General features: G+C 44.8%; 1 protein-coding gene and 2 pseudogenes across 3 annotated transcripts in view; all 3 read right to left on the bottom strand.

The window, feature by feature from the left end:
* The window catches only part of LOC122564211 (multidrug and toxin extrusion protein 1-like), an 87,952-nt pseudogene extending 82,803 nt beyond the window's left edge, over nt 1–5,149 (bottom strand). The window contains exon 1 of the transcript XR_015752322.1: nt 4,960–5,149. The product of XR_015752322.1 is annotated as a multidrug and toxin extrusion protein 1-like (transcript). The remainder of the gene's footprint in view (nt 1–4,959) is intronic.
* Nucleotides 5,150–10,916: 5,767 nt separating this feature from the next.
* Nucleotides 10,917–24,847, bottom strand: part of LOC122563933 (multidrug and toxin extrusion protein 1-like) — an 85,040-nt gene continuing 71,109 nt past the window's right edge. The window contains exon 16 of one of the 2 annotated variants that reach the window (XM_087977245.1): nt 10,917–11,143. In XM_087977245.1, the coding sequence (XP_087833371.1) occupies nt 10,917–11,143 (227 nt within the window). Of the gene's footprint in view, nt 11,156–24,847 lie in introns of both variants that reach the window. The other variant, XM_087977244.1, reaches the window with a different exon arrangement.
* LOC148141857 (uncharacterized) lies at nt 16,198–23,340 on the bottom strand (annotated as a pseudogene).

Raw genomic sequence — 24,847 nt, 5'->3', positions numbered from 1 at the left:
TGGGGTGTGTGGTGTGTGTAGGTAGCGTGTGCATGTGGACTGTGCATGTGTGTGTGGTGTGTGTGTGGTGTGTGTATATGGTGTGTGTATGTGGTGTGTGTGGTGTGTGTATGTAGTGTGTGTGTGGTGTATATGTGGTGTTTGTGTGGTGTGTGTATGTGGTGTGTGTGTGTGGTATGTGTGTGGTGTGTATGTGGTGTGTGTGGTGTGTGTATGCAGTCTGTGTATGTGGTGTGTGTATGTGTGTGGTGTGTGTGTGGGTCTGTGGTGTGTGTTTGGGTCTGTGGTGTGTGCGTGTGATGCGTGTATGTGGTGTGTGTATGTGGTATGTGTGTAGTGTGTATGTAGTGTGTGTGGTGTGTGGTGTGTGTATGTGGTGTGTGTATGTGGTGTGTGTATGTGGTGTGTGTGGTGTGTGCATGTGGTGTGTGCATGTGGTGTGTGGTGTGTGTATGTGCTGTGTGTGTGTGGTGTGTATGTGGTGTGTGTGTGGTGTGTGTGTGTGTGGTGTGTATGTGGTGTGTGTGTATGTGGTATGTGTGTGTGTGTGGTGTGTATGTGGTGTGTGTGTATGTGGTATGTGTGTGTATGTGGTGTGTGTATGTGGTGTGTGTGGTGTGTGTATGTAGTGTGTGCATGTGGTGTGTGCATGTGTATGTGGTGTGTGTATGTGGTGTGTGTGTGTGTGTGGTGTGTGTGGTGTGTGTGGTGTGTATGTGGTGTATGTGTATGTGGTGTGTGTGTATGTGGTGTGTGTGTATGTGGTGTGTGTGTATGTGGTGTGTGTGTGGTGTATATGTGGTGTTTGTGTGGTGTGTGTATGTGGTGTGTGTGTGTGGTATGTGTGTAGTGTGTATGTAGTGTGTGTGGTGTGTGGTGTGTGTATGTGGTGTGTGTATGTGGTGTGTGTATGTGGTGTGTGTGGTGTGTGCATGTGGTGTGTGCATGTGGTGTGTGGTGTGTGTATGTGCTGTGTGTGTGTGGTGTGTATGTGGTGTATGTGTGGTGTGTGTGTGTGGTGTGTATGTGGTGTGTGTGTATGTGGTATGTGTGTGTGTGTGGTGTGTATGTGGTGTGTGTGTATGTGGTGTGTGTATGTGGTGTGTGTGGTGTGTGCATGTGGTGTGTGTGTTTGGTGTGTGGTGTATGTAGTGTGTGTATGTAATGTGTGTATCTGGAGTGTGGTGTGTGGTGTGTGTGTGGTGTGTGTATATTGTGTGTGTATGTGGTGTGTATGCGGTGTCTGTAAGTGGGGTGTGTGGTGTGTGTAGGTAGCGTGTGCATGTGGACTGTGCATGTGTGTGTGGTGTGTGTGTGGTGTGTGTATATGGTGTGTGTATGTGGTGTGTGTATGTAGTGTGTGTGTGGTGTATATGTGGTGTTTGTGTGGTGTGTGTATGTGGTGTGTGTGTGTGGTATGTGTGTGGTGTGTATGTGGTGTGTGTGGTGTGTGTATGCAGTCTGTGTATGTGGTGTGTGTATGTGTGTGGTGTGTGTGTGGGTCTGTGGTGTGTGTTTGGGTCTGTGGTGTGTGCGTGTGATGCGTGTATGTGGTGTGTGTATGTGTGTAGTGTGTATGTAGTGTGTGTGGTGTGTGGTGTGTGTATGTGGTGTGTGTATGTGGTGTGTGTATGTGGTGTGTGTGGTGTGTGCATGTGGTGTGTGCATGTGGTGTGTGGTGTGTGTATGTGCTGTGTGTGTGTGGTGTGTATGTGGTGTATGTGTGGTGTGTGTGTGTGTGGTGTGTATGTGGTGTGTGTGTATGTGGTATGTGTGTGTGTGTGGTGTGTATGTGGTGTGTGTGTATGTGGTATGTGTGTGTATGTGGTGTGTGTATGTGGTGTGTGTGGTGTGTGTATGTAGTGTGTGCATGTGGTGTGTGCATGTGTATGTGGTGTGTGTATGTGGTGTGTGTGTGTGTGTGTGGTGTGTGTGGTGTGTATGTGGTGTATGTGTATGTGGTGTGTGTGTATGTGGTGTGTGTGTATGTGGTGTGTGTGTATGTGGTGTGTGTGTGGTGTATATGTGGTGTTTGTGTGGTGTGTGTATGTGGTGTGTGTGTGTGGTATGTGTGTGGTGTGTGTATGCAGTCTGTGTATGTGGTGTGTGTATGTGTGTGGTGTGTGTGTGGGTCTGTGGTGTGTGTGTGGGTCTGTGGTGTGTGCGTGTGATGCGTGTATGTGGTGTGTGTATGTGGTATGTGTGTAGTGTGTATGTAGTGTGTGTGGTGTGTGTGGTGTGTGTGTGGTGTGTGCATGTGGTGTGTGCATGTGTGTGTGGTGTGTGTATGTGCTGTGTGTGTGTGGTGTGTATGTAGTGTATATGTGTGGTGTGCGTGTGTGGTGTGTATGTGGTGTGTGTGTATGTGGTGTGTGTATGTAGTGTGTGCATGTGGTGTGTGCATGTGTGTGTGGTGTGTGTATGTGGTGTGTGTATGTGGTGTGTGTGTGTGGTGTGTGTATGTGGTGTGTGTATGTGGTGTGTGTGTGTGGTGTGTATGTGGTGTATGTGTGGTGTGTGTGCGTGGTGTGTATGTGGTGTGTGTGTATGTGGTATGTGTGTGTATGTGGTGTGTGTATGTGGTGTGTGCATGTGTGGTGTGTGTGGGTGTGTATGTGTGTGCGCAAGTCTTCTTCCTGTCATGATATGAGTCTAATGACTAGTGGTGCTCAATATGCTCAATGTAGTTATGTCTGAACGCAGAGCAGGCCAGCACAGGAACAGGCCCTCATGCTAACCATGTCTGTGCCAACCATGATGCCATTCTAAACAAGTCCCATCTGCCCTGCCCTGTATCCCTCTATTTTATGCCTAGTCATGGGTCTATCTAAATGCCTCTTAAATATTGCTATTGTATCTGCTCTACCATCTCCTTTGATAACACGTTCCAGGTCCCTACCACTCTCTGTGGCAAAAACTTGCCTTGCACATCTCTAAATTTTTATCCCCTAGTATTTAACAATTCCACCCTGAGAAACAGACTCCAACTATCCACCCAATAAATGCCTCTCATTATTTTATGTACAGGTAGTTCTCTTATAACGCCATAATTCAATTCCCGTGCCATCTCACTTTATAAGAAAGTTGTGCAATACCAGCACCATTTAAACTAATAGGGCTGGAATTGTGTTATCGCCAATACAGGTAAGGAAAGTTTGTGTTCCATAAATATCAGTCTAAGTTCAACAATCGTGTTATAGCCAATTTGTGTTGTAGAAACGTGCTATAGGAGAACCGCCTATACTTTTATCAGGCTTCCCCCAACGCTGTAGCAAAATCAATCAAAGTTTGTCCAACCTCACCTTATTGTTAATACATTTCAATCCAGGCAATATCCTAGCACATCTTGTCCGTATACTCTCAAAAACTTTCACATCCTTCTGATATGTGGGGACTAGAACTTCACTCAATATTCCAAATGTGGCCCAACTACAGCTGCAACATGACTTGCTAGCTTTTTTACTCAGTGGCCCAAGCCAGGAAACCAAACATGCTGAATGTCTTAGTTACCACCTATGACAATGCTATGGTTATAAGAGGTGTGGTTTGTCCTGGTTTCTTTTACAGAAAGACTGGGGGACAGGTGGAGAGCAGTCTAAAAGAAGATAAACAATTTGTGAGGCTTTGGGGTTTTTATTAAAGTTGGAACAATAAAAGCAGACTGAGTGGGTGTGATCAATCTCTCACAGATCCAGTTCGCTTTAGCAGTTGTTGCTGGGGTCTCAGCAGGGCTGGAAGGCAGTGAATCCCTCCCTTCTATTAGACTCTCTTTCTCTGAGTTTTCCATCTGAATTGTTCTTTCTTCATGGATTGGAGAACTGGATGTGAGACAATCTATTTCTGAATTTGCCCTTTTGCCAAGGAGTGTATCTGTGGGTTGTTATTATCTTGGAGCAGTTAATTAGTAATTGGTAGTGTCTATTATTCTGCTAAGTTTTCCAATAGAGTTAAGTTATTTCATGTTCTTTTTTCTTTTGTTATATTTTAACCACAGTATTTGAATAAATTGTATTTGATTTAATGTTGAGTAGTTTGACCAATCGAATTGTATCGGAAACACAGCACCTGACGTATATCTTTAAAATAATAAAACACTTGGGTCCCGGCTACCTTCTTAATAATGTTGAGAGGATTCTGGTCTTTTCCATACTGTTTGTGTAGCCGCTTTCAGGGAGCTATGGATTTGAACGACAGGATCCCTCTATGTCTGGGTGTGGGCTTGACCATGGGGTGTGGAGGTGAAAATGTTGCAGAAAGAGCTGGAATTCAGAGCTCCTAGCATGTAGCACTAGCTAAAGCCTGTTATCATGTAGAAATTAGTGTCACCTTTGCACAGACGCAAGCTTTACAATGTACAACACGCAGAAATGAATTTTGTGGAAACCTCTGGTAAATAAGCGACAGTTACAGTTCTCACCAGTATTCAATGATAACCATTATAAATCTGGATGGAATATGAATGGAAGCATAAAGTATACAATGCCATGATATGCTTGCATTTCCCAGAACATTAATGCTAAATTAATTTATTCCAAATTACAAAAGCCAGTGATTGTCCAATACTCACTGAGATTGACAGAGTCAAGTTCTTGTAATTTTGACCATAAGCTCTGACAAGAGGCATATTCACATTGTTCGTTTTATCACATGAACCGGGAGGGTCCGGGCGATGGATGAGTAGTGTCGAGATAACACAGGCATTAGCGATGAGGACACATAGCAGCATTCTCCACCAGCTCTCCCCCCCTCCCACCACAGCATTCCCAATCGCAACCGAGGAACATTATCCTTTTGCTCATCCTCCTTACATCCACATCCCTAGCTTTGTTTCCTCCTGAAATTCCATGTGTGTACAACCAGAGGTCACGAGTTTACCATGCGGATTTTCCCACCCTCCTCCCCACCACCATCCCACCCTGCCCTCCCTCCCCACCTCCCTCACCCCCGTTTGCAATTTACCTTTTCCTTGATTCTGAGTGTGAAGTTCAGCAGATTCCTGTATCCCTCCAGCTCGATATATTTCGGAGCAGTAATTGGAGATGCCTGGGACTCTCCAAAGTTACAACTGCAGCAGCAGATGTATTGCTGTCTGTGAGTCGAAGAGTAGCTGGATTGGAAAATGATCACTTATGATCATGAGTTACTCAGTTCCTATCAACTGGTCGTTTTAAGATATGACAGACTCTCCAGGTTAAATGTGAGGGCAGGGGTTACCTTAACCTAACTATCAGCCACACACTTGCCTTCACAATATCTCTGAAACATTGAAGTATTTCAATGCAAAGGGCCAAATAATTACAATTGGGAGTTGCCTTGGACTTTGATACTTCCCTGTCATTTATTGAATCTTCACTTCACAAATACATAAGCTGTTGAGTGCCATTAAAAGCCTGTGATTTGTACTAAGCTGTTGAAGGATGGAAGAAAGGTGATTGATTACTTTTGCGAGGAAGTCACTGAAGTAGAAAACCAGGCACCTTGTGCATAGCAAGCTCCCACGAAGAGCAATGTGACAAAGATGGATGGTCTTTGTCTGGGGTCACAGAATCATTATGGTGCAGATCGAGGCCATTCAGCCCATCATGCCTATTCTGATTCTATCCCTCAGCGCCAATCTCCTGCCTTTCTCTCATATCCCTGCATGCCATTTCTATCCAAATGATCACCCAATGTCGTCTTCAAAGCCTCAATTGAACCTGCTTCCACCACATTTCCAATCTATTTGTTGAGAGGTCAGATGTTGGGCAGAAAACGTGGACATCTCCTCTGATATCACTGATGCTTTGCATCCACTGGAGGAGAGCAAACAAGGGCCTCAATGTAAGGTTCTGTATCTGAAAGATGGCGTTTCTGACAATGTAGCACTCCTGCACCTCTGCACTGCAGTCTCAGCCTGGATGAAGTGCTCAAGTCACACAGATAGTACAAAAGAATGGGGCAGAAAAGAGACCCTGACTTGCTATTATCATTAAAATGGGTTGCCTGGTACTCGATCAGGATTATCTGCTCAGGGTTTAGGTGATTCATGGGAAACTAGAAGCTGTAAATGACATGATTACTTATATGTTCGCCACTGACAAGTGTGTACAAAAATACAAACATTAAACACTTCACTGCACTGAGTTTCCAAAAATGACCTCAGTGGATTCAGCAATGTCTGAAAACTATGCCCCTCCTAAAGAGAAATGCATTAGCTAGTTTTGGATTGATTACCGTTGACCATTACAAAACATTTGACTAATGCCTTAGCTGTGAGTATTTCAACAGAAATGATCAGACGAAATAAATACTGTTTTGACTCAAGATTAAAGTTGTTGGGGAAATTTCTCCTTGCAGTGCAGCCCTGAGTCCATGTGTTTTATGGGAACAACTTCTGTCTGTGATTTTTCGAATTGTGAAACAGAGTTGTTGCTTTGAAAATCATTACACTTTGAAAATAATCAAATGATGAAAACTGAGGGCAATTAACAGGGAAGTTCATATTGCAGCAAACATAAGGACAGAGGGAGGCCATTCAGCCTTCTGGAGCTGACTATGCCATTCAATTCGACTATGGCGGAACTGTACCCCAACTCCTTTAGTTCCTTATTACTCTTAAAATAACACTGATAACGTGGTGGCTGTTACATATCCGATTTGTCAATTCCATTGTGTGAATGGTGGTGTAATGAGAGAAAGCTGGGAGCTATTAGTAATTTAGTGGCATTTTAACTGATTGACTTTTCTAATGGAATCTCACTGATATTTCCTGCAAACAATAGCATCCTGAGTAAGAAGTTGTTTCAAAATATGTGACTTCCTTCTCCTGAAGCCTTAGTTTACCCAGGTAAATAGTGCGGTGAGGAAGGCATATGGCGTACTGGCTTTTATTGGTAGAGGAATTGAGTTCCGGAGTCCTGAGGTCATGATGCAGTTGTATAAGACTCTGGTACGGCCGCATCTGGAATATTGTGTGCAGTTTTGGTCGCCATACTATAGGAAGGATGTGGAGGCACTGGAACGGGTGCAGAGGAGGTTTACCAGGATGTTGCCTGGTATGGAAGGAAGATCGTATGAGGAAAGACTGAGACACTTGGGGCTGTTTTCATTAGAGAAAAGAAGGTTTGGGGTGACTTGATTGAGGTGTACAAGATGATTAGGGGGTTAGATAGGGTTGACAGTGTGAACCTTTTCCCGCGTATGGAGTCGGGTATTACAAGGGGGCATAGCTTTAAATTAAGGGGGGGTAGATATAGGACTGAAGTTAGGGGTAGGTTCTTCACTCAGCGAGTCGTAAGTTCATGGAATGCCCTGCCAGTAGCAGTGGTGGACTCTCCTTCTTTATGGGCATTTAAGCGGGCATTGGATAGGTATATGGAGGATAGTGGGTTAGTATAGGTTTTGTGGGCTTGGATCGGCGCAACATCGAGGGCCAAAGGGCCTGTACTGCACTGTATTCTTCTATGTTCTAAGGATTCTCTGCTGAAAATGTGTTGCTGGAAAAGCGCAGCAGGTCAGGCAGCATCCAAGGAACAGGAGAATCGACGTTTCGGGCATAAGCCCTTCTTCAGGAAGGGCTGAAGAAGGGCTTATGCCCGAAACGTCGATTCTCCTGTTCCTTGGATGCTGCCTGACCTGCTGCGCTTTTCCAGCAACACATTTTCCGTTCTGATCTCCAGCATCTGCAGACCTCACTTTCTCCAGAAGGATTCTCTCCCAGCAAACCTGGCTAACCTCTGTTACTTCTCCACTTGCTGATGCTGCCTGGTTTGCTGTGATCTTCCAGCCTCCTGCATTGTTTTCAGCATCTGCAGCATTTGTTTTGTCTCTAACTCCATTCAAATAGCTCTCCTGCGTGGAAACTTGGGAAGTTAAAATTGCTCTGGAGTTTGTACGAGCGATGGAATCTGAGCATTTAATGAGAAATGTCCTGGCCTGATCATGATCAACAATCAATCAACAAATGCTCGAGATAATTGGTGCCTGAACCAGGCCAGGATAAAGGTCTTTTCTGAAGCAGCAAGTTGTCGTATCTGGAAAGTGCTGATGGAAATGTGCTAAGGAAATGAAGATTGCAGATGCTGGAGATCAGAGAGGAAGACAGAGGTGCTGGAATAACACAGCTGGTCAGACAGCATCCCGGAATAGCACAGCCTGGTCATTGTGAGATCCTCCAGCTGTACAATGCTTTGAAATATCTCCATTCCCTCAATCATAGCCTCTGGAGCACCTCTGATTATACTGGGGCTGGAAGGCAACTCACGCCAGGACTTATACACTTAATGGTAAGGTCCTGGGGAGTGTTGCTGAGCAAAGAGATATTGGGGTGCACCTTCATAGTTCCTTGAAGGTGGACTCGCAGGTAGACAGGATAGTGAAGAACGCATTTGGTATGCTTGCCTTTATTGGCCAGTACATTGAATATAGGAGTTGGGAGATTATGTTGTGACTGTACAAGATCTTGGTTAGGCCACTTTTGGAATATAGCATTCAATTCTGGTCTCCCTGCGTTTGGAAGGATATTGTTAAACTTGAAGGGGTGCAGAAACGATTTACAAGGATGTTGCTGGGGTTGGAGGATTTGAGCTACAGCGAGAGGCTGAACAGGCTGGGGCTGTTTTACTTGGAACGTCGAAGGCTGAGGGGTGACCTTATAGAGGTTTATAAAATCATGAGGGATGTGGATTGGATAAATAACCAAGGTCTTTTACCCAGGGTAGGGGAGTCCAGAACGAGAGGGCATAGGTTTAAGGTGAGAGGGCAAAGATATAAAAGGGACCTAAGTGGCAACTTTTTCACGCAGAGGGTGGTGCATGAGTGGAATGAGCTGTCAGAGGAAATGGTGGAGGCTGGTACAATTGCAATTTTTAAAAGGAAACTGGATGGGTTTATGAATAGGAAGGGTTTAGAGGGATATGGGCCAGGTGCTAGCAAATGGGACTAGATTAGTTTCGGATATCTATGGACGAGTTGAACTGAAAGGTCTGTTTCCGTGCTGTACACCTCAATGACTCTCTGACCTAAGATACTTGCAAACAAACTTCATTCAGCCTACACCATGGAGCTGACCCAATACTTTATGCTAATAAGGGAATCGGCAATTCTAACATGTGACCTGAAGCAATAGAGCTGTGTGTTCCCTGAGTTTCTCCCGCTGTCCCCTCTCCTGATTACAAACTCCTGAATCTCCCACACTTTGAGGCTCAGTCCCAGTAATTTCAACTATGTATCTGCAGAAAGGGATGGAGAAGGTTGGGAGAATGGTTGCCTATTTAAGAGAGACTGTTGCCATTCCACAGAGTGACAGATTACTCATTCAGGCTCAAAACTGGTAAAAGGACTTTTCATGTCCAAACTTTAAGATTATTCAAATATGATGACAACTGCTCAAGTCATAACTGAAAATGTGCTCATAGTTAATATTTATTTCTGTTGTGGTTCTGTTCACCGAGCTGGGAATGTGTGTTGCAGACATTTCGTCCCCTGTCTAGGTGACATCCTCAGTGCTTGGGAGCCTCCTGTGAAGCGCTTCTGTGATCTTTCCTCCGGCATTTGTGCTGATTTGAATCTGCCGCTTCCGGTTGTCAGTTCCAGCTGTCCGCTGCAGTGGTCGGTATATTGGGTCCAGGTCGATGTGCTTATTGATTGAATCTGTGGATGAATGCCATGCCTCTAGGAATTCCCTGGCTGTTCTCTGTTTGGCTTGTCCTATAATAGTAGTGTTGTCCCAGTTGAACTCATGCTGCTTGCCATCTGAGTATGTGGCTACTAAGAATAGCTGGTCATGTCATTTTGTGGCTAGTTGGTGTTCATGGATGTGGACCATTAGCTGTCTTCCTATTTGTCCTATGTAGTGTTTGTGCAGTCCTTGCATGGGATTTTGTACACAACATTGGTTTTGCTCATGCTGGGTATCGGGTTCTTTATCCTGGTGAGTTGTTGCCTAAGATTGGCTGTTGGTTTGTGTGCTGTTATGAGTCCTAGTGGTCGCAGTAGTCTGGCTGTCAGTTCGGAAATGCTCTTGATGTATGGTAGTGTGGCTAGTCCTTTGGGTTGTGGCATGTCCTCATTCCGTTGTCTTTCCCTTAGGCATCTGTTGATGAAATTGCAGGGGTATCCGTTTTTGGCGAATACATTGTATAGGTATTCTTCTTCCTCTTTTTGCAGTTCTGGTGTACTGCAGTGTGTTGTGGCCCTTTTGAACAGTGTCTTGATGCAACTTCTTTTGCAGTGGACAGCTGAAACTGACAACCAGAAGCGGCAGATACATATCACTACAAATGCCGGAGGAAACATCACAGAAGCGCTTCACAGGAGGCTCCCAAGCACTGAGGATGTCACCTAGACAGGGGACGAAACGTCTGCAACACAAATTCCCAGCTCGGCGAACAGAACCATAACAACGAACACCCGAGCTACAAATCTTCTCACAAACTTTGAATATTTATTTCTTTACGATATATTTGAAAGTTGATTGGAGTTAGTCAGTAGTAAAGTTTTTTGGGTGAATTTTGGCCTCACATTGTCCTTTGGTCACACCCCTCACTCTTCCTGCTGCAGTGAGTAACTGTGCGTGCTCTGTCTCTCCATGGTTCATGATTAGATTACTTAGATTAGATTACTTACAGTGTGGAAACAGGTCCTTTGACCCAACAAGTCTACAATGACCCTCCGAAGAGCAACCCACCCAGACCCATTCCCTTACATTTACCCCTTCATCTAACACTACGGGCAATTTAGCATGGCCAATTCACCTCACCTGCACATCTTTTGGACTGTGGGAGGAAACCGGAGCGCCGGGAGGAAACCCACGCAGACACGGGGAGAATCTGCAAACTCCACACAGACAGTTACCCGAGGCAGGAATCAAACCCGGGTCCCTGGTACTGTGAGGCAGCAGTGCTAACCACTGAGCCACCGTGCTGCCCCACTGGGCTCTATGAGCCCTTTGAGAGAGTGAAGTGTATGACCAGTCCAATGGCCAAGATCAGGGGTCCTGAGAGGAAGGCTAGCCCACGGCGAATGATCAGTTGTTTTGGCAACAGCATTTCTCCGACTGTGGTAACTCCAGTTTCCAAAAATGAGGATTCATCCGTCACCCGGTCCTTGTCCACATTTGGTTCCAGTTGTGAAACATTGGACATCAGAGCCATTGCGTTGTTTGCTCTGTCCTCCCCTGTGAAGGAAACTCACAGTGAGACATTGTAAGCACACATGGCACTGTTTGGTCCATTTTCTGAGGAGCACCCCATTGATCTTCTGTTGCTAATGCCACGTGATCTACATAAAAGAACCATCCTGCCAAAAGCATAGGGACTCACCTTAACGCCCAACCTTTTGACTCCTTCAACAAAGAGTCCACCTTCTCACTGCCTAGAGACAGCCCTTCTGAGACAGTCAAAGGGACCAGAACACCCCAATAGATTAACCAACATGCACAAAGACACAACCTTCACCTTCTTCGGGATTTCTACTGACTGTTGATAATCTGACTTGGATTTTTGCCTCAAGGAGGATGTTAACTGAGGACTATCACCACAAAACCATACAGCCACATGCAGAGCAAGGTCAATCTAATGTTCAGACACCATGTCGCTGGTGAATTTGATGACAGCTGAACAAAATTTTCTGCTTTTTTGTCTCATTTGTCCTCAGGGATTGAGCAAACTGGCAAATTAGTCATTACTGCCCACCAATGCTTGCCCTGAGAATGTAAAGGTGGATCTTCTTCTTGAATTACAGTCAGCACGGTGGCTCAGTGGTTAGTGCTGCTGCCTCACAGCACCAGGGACCTAGGTTCGATTCTAGTCTTGAGCAACTGTCCGTGTAGAGTTTGCACATTCCCCTCCATGTCTGTGTGGGTTTCCTCTGGGCACTCTGATTTCCTTCCACTGGCCAAAAATGCGTGGCTTAGGTGTATTAGCCAGGCTAAATTAGAACATAGAACATTAGAACATAGAGCATTACAGCGCAGTACAGGCCCTTCGGCCCTCGATGTTGCGCCGACCTGTCATACTAATCTGAAGCCCATCCCACCTACACTATTCCATGTACGTCCATTTGCCTGTCCAATGATGACTTAAACTTGGCGAATCTACTACCGATGCAGGCAAAGCATTCCATACCCTTACTACTCTCTGAGTAAAGAAACTACCTCTGACATCTGTCCGATATTTATCACCTCTCAATTTAAAGCTATGCCCCCTTGTGCTCACTGTCACCATACTTGGATAAAGGCTCTCCCTATCCACCCTATCTAACCCTCTGATTATCTTTTATGTCTCTATTAAGTCACCTCTCAACCTGCTTCTCTCTAACGAAAACAACCTCAAGTCCCTCAGCCTTTCCTCTTAAGACCTTCCCTCCATACCAGGCAACATCCTAGTAAATCTCCTCTGCACCCTTTCCAAAGCTTCCACATCCTCCTTATAATGCAGTGACCAGAACTGTACACAATACTCCAAGTGCGGCTGCACTAGAGTTTTGTACAACTGTAGCATAATCTCATGGTTCCAGAACTCGATCCCTCTGTTAGTAAAAGCTAAAACACTGTATGCCTTCTTAACAACCCTGTCAACATGGGTGGCAACTTTGAAGGATCTGTGTACCTGGACACCGAGATCTCTCTGCTCATCTACACTACCAAGAATCTTACCATTAGCCAGTACTTTGCATTCCGGTTACTCCAACCAAAGTGAATCACCTCACACTTGTCCACATTAAACTCCATTTACCACCTCTCAGCCCAGCTCTGCAGCTTATCTATGTCTCTCTATAACCTACTACATCCTTCATCACTATCCACAACTCCACCGACCTTAGTGTCGTCTGCAAATTTACTAACCCACCCTTCTATGCTCTCATCCAGGTCGTTTATAAAAATGACAAACAGCAGTGGACCCAACACCGACCCTTGCAGTACACCACTGGTAACTGGACTCCAGGATGCACATTTCCCATCAACCACCACCCTCTGTCTTCTTTCAGCAAGTCAATTACTGATCCAAACTGCTATATCTCCCACAATCCCATTCCTCCGCATTTTGTACAATAGCCTACTGTGGGGAACCCTATCGAACGCCTTGCTGAATCCATATACACCACATCAACCGGTTTACTCTCATCTACCTGTTTGGTCACCTTCTCAAAGAACTCAATAAGGTTTGTGAGGCACAACCTACCCGTCACAAAACCGTGCTGACTATCCCTAATCAAATTATTATTTTCTAGGTGATTATAAATCCTATCTCTTATAACCTTTTCCAACACTTTACCAACAACTGAAGTAAGGCTCACTGGTCTATAATTACCAGGGTTGTCTCTACTCCCCTTCTTGAACAGGGGAACCACATTTGCTATCCTCCAGTCTTCTGGCACTATTCCTGTACACAATGACGAATTAAAGATCTATGCCAAAGGCTCGGCAATCTCCTCCCTGGCTTCCCAGAGGATCCTAGGATAAATCCCATCTGGCCCAGGGGACTTATCTATTTTCTGCAGGATTTCTAATACCTCTTCCTTGTGAACCTCAATCCCACCTAGTCTAGTAGCCTGTATCTCAGTAATCTCCTCGACAACATTGTCGTTTTCTAGAGTGAATACAGTTGAAAAGTATTCATTTAGTGCTTCCCCTATCTCTTCTGACTCCACACACAACTTCCCACTACTATCCTTGATTGGCCCTAATCTTAATCTCGTCATTCTTTTATTCCTTAAATACCTATAGAAAGCCTTAGGGTTTACCCTGATTCTATCCACCAGCAACTTCTCATGTCTCCTCCTGGCTCTTCTGAGCTCTCTCTTTAGGTCTTTCCTGGCTACCTTGTAACCCTCAAGTGCCCTAACTGAGCCTTCACATCTCATCCTAACATAAGCCTTCTTCTTCCTCTTGACCAGAGATTCCACTTCCTTCGTAAACCATGGCTCCCACGCTCTACACCTTCCTCCCTGCCTGACAGGTACATACTTATCTAGGACACACAGTAGCTTTTCCTTGAATAAGCTCCACATTTCTAATGTGTCTGTCCCCTGCAGTTTCCTTCTCCATCCTATGCTTCCTAAACCTTGCCTAATTGCATCATAATTGCCTTTCTCCCAGCTGTGACTCTTGCCCAGTGGTATACACCTATCCCTTTCTATCACTAAAGTAAACATAACAGAATTGTGATTGCTATCATCAAAGTGCTCACCTACTTCCAAGTCTAACCAAGTTGGGTTTGTTACCCAATACCAAATCTAATGTGGCTTCACCCCTCATTGGCCTGTCTACATACTGTGTCAGGAAGCCCTCCTGCACACACTGGACAAAAACTGACCCATCTATAGTACTCGTACTGTAGTGTTCCCAGTCAATATTTGGAAAATTGAAGTCGCCCATGACAACTACCCTGTCTCTCTCACTCTTATCGAGAATCATCTTTGCTATCCTTTCCTCTACAGCTCGAACTATTTGGAGGCCTATAGAAAACTCCTAACAGGGTGACCTCTCCTTTCCTGTTTCTAACTTCAGCCCATACTACCTCAGTTGACGAGTCCCCAAACATCCTTTCTACAACTGTAAATCTTGCCCTTGACTAACAATGCCACACCTCCCCCTCTTTTACCATCTTCTCTGTTCTTACTGAAACATCTAAATCCTGGAACCTGCAACAACCATTCCTGTCCCTGCTCTAACCATGTCTCCGAAATGGCCACAACATCGAAGTCCCATGTACCAACCCATGCTGCAAGTTCACCCACCTTTTTCCGGATGCTCCTGGCGTTGAAGTAGACACACTTCAAACCAACCTCTTACTTGCCGGTGCCATCTTGCATCCCTGAAACTTGATTTCGGACCTCCCTACTCTCAACCTTTTCTATACTCGAACTACAATTTTGGTTCCCATCCCCCTGCTGGATTAGTTTAAACCCACCCCAATAGCCTTCGTGAATTTCCCCCCCAGGATATTGGTACCCCTCTGGTTCAGACGAAGATCATCCTGCTTGTAGAGGTCCCACCTACCCCAGAAAGAGCCCCAATTATCCAAGAATCCAAAGCTCTCCCTCCTGAACCATCCATGAAGCCACGTGTTCAACTCCTCTCTCTCCCTATTCCTCGCCTCACTAGCACGTGGCATGGGCAACAAACCAGAGACAACAACTCTGTTCGTCCTAGCTCTAAGCTTCCATCCCAGCTCCCTGAATTTCTACCCTAAATCCCCATCTCTCTTCCTACCTATGTCGTTGGTGCCTATGTGGACCACAACTTGGGGCTGCTCCCCCTCCCCCTTAAGGATCACAAAAACACGATCAGAGCCATCACGAACCCTGGCACCTGGGAGGCAACACACCAACCGTGAGTCTCTCTCGTCCCCACAGAACCTCCTATCTGTCCCCCTAACTATGGAGTCCCCAATGACTACTGCTCTTCTCCTCTTCCCCCTTCCCTTCTGAGCATCAGGGACAGACTCTGTGCCAGAGCCCTGTACCCCACTGCTTTCCCCTGGTAAGTCCCCCCCCCCCCCCAAAATGGTATACTTATTGTTGAGGGGAATGGCCACAGGGGATCCCTGCACTGCCTGCCGGTTCTCTTTCTGTGACCTAACTGTAACCCATTTGCCTATTTCTTGTACCTGAGGAGTGACTACCTCCCTGTAACTCCTCTCAATAACCCCCTCCACCTCCCAAATGATCTGAAGTTCATCCAGCTCCAGCTCCAGTTCCCTAACACGGTTTTCGAGGAGCTGGAGTTGGGTGCACTTCCCGCAGATGTAGTAAGCAGGGACACTAGTGGTGACTCTTACCTCCCACATTCTGCAGGAAGAACATTCAACTGCCCTAACCTCCAGTCCCACTATTCTAAATTCCCAAAGAGACTGATGAAAAAATAAGGAATAAAAATAAACTCATTACCTTACCAATCTGGCGCACAGGTCCTTTTTTTTATGGTTAGAGGAGGAGGATGGGTGGGAGATACTACCCAAGTCGTGTTTCGGGTAATGCAACCATACAAATATATTTCTTCCCAGAAGTCCTTCGCTTCTCCCTCGCCCCTCTGGCAAAAGGGTAAGTCCCTTTTAATGTGGGAAAACTCACCCTTCCCAGCAGCCCTCGCCTCGCCTCTCCATCTCTCCTCTGGCAAAATTGTCTATAGTGTCCAGGGATGTGCAGGCTAGGTGGATTAGTCATGGGAAATGCAGGATTACAGGGATAGGAAGGGGGCGTAATGACCTGTACTTCCTACGCACAGAGCAATATTCCACACCAGAGACCTGCAAAATAATAGTGGTGCAGTCAGTACGGAGAGAATGCGGCTGGGATTTCCTTTCAATTCTACTCTTTTAACAAACCCTTCTGCCTGTATCAGATGGCTGGTGTCAATCTGTGTGACATTATTTTGCTACCATTTGGCGTCAGCACTGCTCAATTCGAGATGTGAGGAATTCAGCCAGAGATCTCACTCCTCACGAATATCTAATAGTTCTGTGATGGAAATGTACATGTTTGCAGATTGGGCGAGCTGTGACACTCACCTCCTGTCGATATTCCAGTGTCTACAGTTTCAGGTGAACAATGGCCATGGGATCAAGGTGTTGCGTAGGGTAATGGCTCTGAAAGAGTCAATGCCGAAGACTGTATTTAAATTCTAACCAAACTAATAAAATCATAAAGACTTGGGTGTGGAAAGGCAGAATATCTTAAGATTCTAAGAGGATTAGACCTGTTACCATATGTTTCCCAATAGTTTTAGTAACAATGTTCAACTTACTAATGCAACTTGTACCCAGTTGCTATCATGCAATAAACCATATAGAGTCATAGAGATGTACAGCATGGAAACAGACCCTTGCATTTCTTTGATAGAGGCTTTCCTCTGATTTGATTTATTACTGTTACACCTACCGACAATTGTTGCCTTACATGCCTTACAGGCACATATTATACAGGCACAGCCGAGAAACAGGATAGATTGCAGCATACAGTGTTACAGCTGTCAAGAAGGTGCAGAGAGAGATCAACATTAACATTAAAGAGGTCTATTCAAAGGTCTGATAGCAGCTTTAATACAAGTAGACCCATTAGGTCTAGTCAGAGAAAGGATGATGGTAGCAATCTTTATAGGAACATAGAGACAGGAGGAGGCCATCAGCCCCCCGAGCCTGTTCCACCAATGAGTGAGATAGTGGCTGATCTGTAGCCCAACTCCATATACCTGCCTTTGGCCCATATTCCTTAATACCTTTGTTGACCAATAATCTATTTATCTCAGATTTAAAACTAATAACAGATCCAGCAACCATTGGCATTTTTGGAAGAGTGTTCCACAGGTTTGTCACCTGTACGTGTAGAAGTGCTTCCTAAAATTGACTTTCCCAAACACATGTTGTTGCTGGTTGGTATTGTACGTGAATATGACTCAAAGTACCATGTATATTGGGATAGTGTGATTGGAACTGGCCTCAACCTTGCACATATTACAACGGGATACAATTGAGGCCCCCCACAATTCTGAAGATCTGGGCAGCAAAACTAACCAGTCCCAACTCAACTGTTTTAGTACAGCTTCAACTGATAATTTGCAACCACTAGGATGATAAACCCGAAGTCAGTCATTCCAGCCAAACATTAATAAAGTGCTGAAGGCAATCCAAAACTTATGTGTGTCGCATTTACTTGTGCTCCATGTCAAAGATAGACCTTCCATTCACAGGTACTGTCCAGTATTGAGCTTGTGATAGAACAACATTCCTCATGACTTATCAGAGTGGGCGGATAAATGACAGAGAACAACAAAGGAGAAAACAAATGAAATTCATACCAAATACACCAAGTTTTCCAGCAAACATCAGAGAGACTCCAACAGGAAACCCAATTAGATAGTAGCCAATCAGGTTACCGATGGCTCCGAGCTTTTGCTTCCCAGCTCCTCTTAACACTCCACCACATACACCCTGCAAAACAGACACACAGAACATAATCACAGTGACCACACCACACTTGGCTTCTACAGATGGGAAACAAAACCTAGAAAACTGCATGTTCGCAAATAGTTCACAATCAATGGAGGACATTTTGGAAATGGTCATCAATGTCATTTAGGGAACAGGTCGTGTGATGAAGCAGCTTTCTTGCAGAGTTGGCGTTAAGTTACCAAATGGAAATGAACTAATGATATCAAGCCAAGTCTGGAGTCCAAATGTCAGCCCCATGATCTAATTGGTTGGCAGAGTAGTTCTGAAGGGGCTGAATGGTCTCCTCTTGCTCCTATGATCCAAACCAATGAGGCTGTTGACTCTCTGGCTGCAGACTCCATGAGAATGTGATAAGATGGTGGCACCTTTTCCCCATGAGAGCCGTGTTTCTCTGTTGCAGGCTGCATGGTTCACTCTGTTCTCAACATCTTTAGTAAAATTTCAGCTTAAAGAAATTAATTACTATTGAAGTCACAGGGATCCCAAAACAGAAACATATAAATCATTCAGAGACACCATGGAAATGTAGGAATTAGGAGTAGCAGTAGGCCATTCAGCCCCTCGAGCCAGCTCCGCCATTCAATACAATGATGGCTGATCCTCTAATTGCAGTACCTGCTTCCACTTTCTCTTCATAAGTTTTGATTTCTTTAGCCCTTAGAAGTATGTCCATCTCCTTCTCGAGAATGTTTTAGCTTCAACCATTTCCTGTAGCAGAGAATTCAACAGGCTCCCCACTCTCCGGGTGATGGCATAAGAACATAAGAACCAGGGGCAGGGACAGAACTATGCTCCCCCTAGTTCTACTTTCACCCGCCAGTGGAAACAACCTCCCTGTTTCAATCTTATCCATTCCCTTCCTAATTTTATCTGTTTCTATAAGATCCTCCCCTCAATCTTCTAAATTCGAATGAATATAGTGCCATCTGCTCAAGCTCTCCTCATATATGTTTCTTCATCTCAGTCCTAAATGACCTGTTTGTATTTGATTTGATTTGATTTTAGATTTTATTGTCACAGAAGTACAGAATATAATATCACCACACACGGCGCCATCTTAGGTACCGAGGAAACTAGTTACAAAAAATACTTTGGAACAAGGGAGTAAGAGAAGCGAGAGATTAAGCATTACTTCATAGAATAGTAGAAAAATAAAGAATAGCTAATCGTTTACATCAAAGTCTTCCTTCGTTTAAACTAGGAAAATAAAGGAATAAGTTAAAAGTTCAATGGTCACAGTTCAACAATTCAACATTAGATTGTAGGTATTAGAATTTTAGATGAGCTCAAATCTACAGAGAGCCCACCTTAGAAAAACAGCCAGCAGACCATTGGAATAACGGGGCGAAAGTGGGTATTGCAGATGCTGGAGATTAGAGTCAAGATTAGAGTAGTGCTGGAAAAGCACAGCAGGTCAGGCAGCATCTGAGGAGCAGGAAAATTGGCGTTTTGAGCAAAAGCTCTCCATTAGGAGCATCCTTCATTCCTGATGAAGGGCTTTTGCCCGAAAGGTCAATTTCCAGCACTACTCTAATCTTGACTCTGATTGGAATAATGGGGTCTAGAAGTAACAAAGTGAAGGGAAAGTCACCAGACTCCGACTGTACCCTAAGGCTCCTCTCTCATTAGACAGAAATGATTGGTGATGGTTTAACCTGAGGGTCACCGTGCCTCAGGTGAGGGGAGAGGTTGAGAAGATGGAACCTTCCTGGTAACCTCAGCAGTTGAGGGAATTGAACCTGCAATGTTGGCATCACGCTGCATCATGAAGGAAGCAACAATGGGTCCATCGGAAAATGTTGAGAGACGTCCAAACCAGCCATCCAGCCAACTGAGCTAACTGACTCCTGTCCCCCACTGTCATCAATGTTACCCATCTTTCCAATTGCTGCCGTAACTCTTGGTGATAAGAAGTGACTGAGCACAGCAAAGACTAAGGGGGCTCAGGTTTTGCTGCAGATATTGACAGCAAAATGAACCATTCCTCAACCCAACAGTTTCAGTACAGCAATGAAACTGGTTTCTGTACAATAGTTAGGGATCTTAGTTATTTTGGGTAATTTGAAAACTGGACAAATACAACCCAAATGGTTTCCTCACAATTGCAGTTGGGCAAAGGACCAAGTCAACCAGTCAGGGCAAATAGGAATGAAGCAGACAACAAGGTAGGACTGATTCATTAAACTGCGTTTATTTGATTGCAAGAGGCCTAACAGGGAAGGCAGATGAACTCAGGGCATGGTTGGGAACACAGGACTCGGGTACATAGCGATTACAGACACATAGCTCAGGGATGGACAGGACTGGCAGCTTAATGTTCCAGGATATAGATGTTATAGGAAGGATAAAGAGAGGAGGGCAAGACAAGAAAGGAAAAGGTGTTTTTGATAAGGGATAACATTATAGCTGTACTTAGGGAGGATATTCCTGGGAATACATCCAGGAAAGTTGTTTGGATGGAACTGAGAAATAAAAAAAGGGATGATCACCTTTCTGGGAATTTACTATAGACCTCCCAGTAGTCAGCAGGAAATTGAAAAACAAATTTGTAAGGAGATCTCAGTTGTCTGTAAGAATAATAAGATTGTAATAGCAAGGGATTTTAACTTTCCAAACATAAACTGGAACTGCCATTGTGTTAAGGATTTAAATGGCGAGGAATTTGTTAAGTATGCACAAGAAAAGTTTCTGATTCAGTATGTGGACGTACCTACTAGAGAAGGTGCAAAACTTGACCTACACTTGGGAAATAAGGCAGGACAGGTGACTGAGAGGGAGCTTTGGGGCCAGCGACCATAATTTTATTAGTTTTAATGCAGTGATGGAAAAGGATAGACCAGATCTAAAAGTTAAAGTTCTAAATTAGAGGAAGGCCAATTTTGACAGTATCGGACAAGAACGCTCAAAAGCTGGCTGGGGGCAGATGTTCGCAGGGAAAGGGTCAGCTGGAAAATAAGAAGCCTTCAGAAATGAGATAACGAGAGTCCAGAGACAAATGCTGGCAAATGGGACGAGATTTATTTAGGATATTTGGCCAGCATGGATGAGTTGGACCGAAGGGTCTGATTCCACACTACACATCTCTAAGGCTCTATGACTGTGGATCTGATGATCTGAAATAAAAGCAAAGAACACCGGAGAAACTCAGGAGGCTGGGCAGCATCTGGTATGAGAGAAACAGAGCCGTCTAACTCCTTGTTGAATACATGGATTGAACCTCGCTCTACGTCACCCCCAGGGAAGTGCATTCTGTAACCTGGTTGCTTATTGTATAAGAAAGCTTTTGCCCCACATCTCTCTTGACAAAATATCTATACAACTCACTTCAGGTCCATCTGCAGTGCAGCGTTTCACATGATCTAAAGGACCATAAAAGAAAGGAACAGAGTAGGCCATTCAGCCCCTCAAGCCTGCTCTGCTATCTAATAGGATCACGGATGATCTGACACTCCAGACATGCATGTTCTTGCCCTTTCCCATAAACCTTGATCCCCTGACTGATCGAGAATCTGTCTCAGCTTTAAATAAACACAAAACATATCTTCTGTGTTCCTACATGGATTGATCAGTGACTATCATAGATTTATTACCGAGGCTTCCAGTCTCACCTGCAAGTGGGAATATTTTCTAATCCACCAGATCCTTTCACAATCTTAAAGCCTTCTATTGGATCACTGCATAGCCTCCCCACCTCTAACTGTTTCGGAATTTCTGGTTCCAGGTCAGAGAGTTCAGCATGAATTGAGTGGCTTTCATTTTTAGAAAGGGATGTTATTCTAAAATATCCCCCTTTTTTAAGGAATTTTAGGACGAGCTGAAGTAGAGTGGAAGCAAGAAGGCTAGCACAGAACAGTTGGGCTGAATGGCTGTAACACCCCTTGGAAAATGCAACTGCATGTGAACAAAAGTGGGAAATGGAATGTGAGAGTAGGATTTTTAAAAGTTTTTATCACAGGGTGTAGCTCTTGCAGCCAAACCAGTGCTTATTGCCAATGTCTAACGACCTTGGAGAAGGCGGTGGTGAGCTGTCTTCTTGAACTGCTGCAGTTCTCAGGGTATAGGGTCACTCATCGTGTCGTAAGGGAAGGCACTTCCAGAATTTTCACCCAGCGATGGTAAAGGAATGGCGATGTATTGCCAAGTGAGTGACTTGAAAGGGAACTTGCAGATGGTGGTGTTCCCATGTATCCACTGCCCTTGACCTTCCAGATGGAAGTGATTGTGGGGTTGGAAGGAATTGTCAAAGAACCATGGCCAGTTGCTGTGGTGCATTTTACAGGCAGTACACATTGCTGCTCCTGTGGTTTGGTTCCTGATGGAGTGAATGGTGAAGGTGGTGGATGGGTCTTCAATCAGGCAGGCTGCTTTGACCGAGATGGTATTGAGCTTTGGATGTTATTTGAGCTGCACTCATCCAGGCAAGTGGGGAGTACACCATTACAGTGCTGGCTTGGGCCTTATAGTTGGTGGACAAGCTGTGAGGTGTCAGCAGCTGAATTACTTGTTACACAATCTCCAGCTTCTGTCCTGCTCTTGCAGCCACAGTGTTTATATAATCAGTCCAGTTCACCTTTTGTTCAATGGTGACTCCGAAAGAAGTTAAAAGTGGGACACTCAGTGACAATAATGTTATCTGACAGCTTTATGTTGGATGAGACACTTGAATTGAAATGAGAGAGTAAGTCTTAAGTAAACGAGTGAACATTTAAAAGCAGAAATAATCACATAACCCTGCACTGATATCACAGATACCAAAATACTCACCGCTGTGGCATCAAAGATATGAAAAGCAGAACATAATGGAACTACTTCGATAACCAAATGGAGAATTTCTCTGCAAAATGAAAGAGGGACATGAGAGAGGTTTCACATGATTCGGAATCCATTTTGTAAATGGGTTTTATGATGTTTTCATGCTTGTCGAACTTATATTTTACTGTCCTGTCACTGGTGAAGATATAACCCACCACGTTCCTTATTGCTCCAATTATCACAGCATTTATTAAGGAGATGCAACCTGCAGAAGCAAATTTAAAATGTGAAGAATTCCCATCAAATAATCTCATCAAAGTTTCAAACAACCTTTTGAAGGAAGTTGCCATTCATTGTTACTGTGTTAGGTGCTCTTTTCAAATCCATTCCCATCATCGCCCCCTGGTGTACAGGCTGTCAATTCCCTGCCTGAATACAATCTGATGGACTCAACCATACTTCAGACCATTCCCTCCAGGAACCTTCCTCCTGATTAAGCCCAGGCAGTGAATATCGCCTCACTGAGTATGGTGGAGAAGGTATTAAAGTAAATGGAGTCCACAGATGGAAGGTTGGCGTCTGTGATGGTCAGGGCTATGTACATCACATTCTGTCGTTTCTCACTATCCTCGGCAGAGCAACTGTTATACCACGCCATTCTGCACCCTGATAGTATGCTTTCAATTGTGCAGCTATAGAAGTTGGTGAGGGTCCTGATTGACGTGCTGATTTCCTGAGCTGCCTGAAGAGGAAGAAGCGTTGTTGTGCCTTCTTGATTGTTGCATTGATGTGGGAACTCCAGGACAGGATGTCCGTAATCATCACTCCCGGGGACTTGACGCTCTCAACCTCAGTTCTGTTGTAGATGGGGCAGGCATGTTCTACATCTTTCTTTCTGAAATCAATGTTCAGTTCTTTAGTTTTGAGAGAGAGAGGTTGTTCTCATTGCACCACGTCACCATGCCCTCTAGCTCCCATCTATATTTTGGCTCGTTATTGTTTGATGTCCGTCCTATCACAGTGATGTCATCAGTGAACTTGTAGATCGTGCTCATTTAGAACTTGGCAACACAGTCATGGGTGTACAGAGAGTACAGTAGAGAGCTGAGGACACATTCTTGGAGGGGGGGGGGGGGGGGGGGGGGGTTCCAGTGTTGAGTGTTATTGTGGAAGAGGTGCAGTTACCCATCTTCATAGATTTCAGTCTGTGGGTCAGAAAGCTGAGGATCCAATCACAGAGGGTGGAGTGGAGACCAAGGTCACAGGGTTTTGAGATCAGTCTGGAGGGGATAATGGTGTTGAAGGTGGAGCTGTAGTCAATGAGCAGGAGTCTGACATAGGTGACCTTGTTGTCCAAATGTTCTAGGGATGAGTGCAGGGCTAGGGAAATGGCATCCGCTATGGACCTGCTATATCCGTCGACCATTTGTATGGGCCACTTCATATATTTGGTGTCAGAACACTCACCGTGCTGTTAGGGAGGGAGTTGCAGGATTTTGATCTAGTGACACTGAAGGAATGGTGATGGAGTTCCATATCAGGGCAGTGTGGAATTTGGAGGGGAACATGCTTTTGATGATGTTATGGAGTCATAGAGTCTGACAGCAAGAAAGCAGACTCTATGGTCTAACTGGTCCATGCTAACGAGAATCCCAAACTAAACTAGTCAAACCTGCGCTTGGCCCATATCCCACTAAACAATTCTTACTCTGTGTAAAAAAAAATTGCACCCCCACGTCCCTGTTAAATCTTTCTCTTTTCACCTTAAAAATATACCCGCTCATCTTGAAATTCCCCACCTCGAGAAAAGCCATCTGCCATTCACCTTATCTATAACTCTTGATTTTATAAACCTCTATGAGGTCACCCCTCAACCTCCTACGCTCCAGAGAAACATGTCCCAGCCTATTCAGCCTCTCCTTATAACTCAAGTCCTCGATTTCTGGCAATATCCTGGTAAGTCTCTTCTGGACCCTTTCCAGTTTAATAACATTACGAATACCAGCTCCCTTGTCCTTCTATTGGTGGAAGCTGCAAGTTTGGTTCATGCTGTTGAAACAGTCAGAGTGAGTTGCTTCAGTGTATCTCACCAGTGGTACACACTCCTCCTACTGTGTGTCAGAGCTGGAGGGAGTGGATGTTGAAAGTTGTGGATGGTGCCAAAC

The sequence above is a fragment of the Chiloscyllium plagiosum genome, unplaced genomic scaffold, assembly GCF_037043375.1.
Source record: "Chiloscyllium plagiosum isolate Xiang-an unplaced genomic scaffold, Cpla_swu_hap1 HiC_scaffold_31, whole genome shotgun sequence".
Taxonomy (NCBI): Eukaryota; Metazoa; Chordata; class Chondrichthyes; order Orectolobiformes; family Hemiscylliidae; genus Chiloscyllium; species Chiloscyllium plagiosum.
This window is presented reverse-complemented; position numbering and strand designations above follow the sequence as displayed.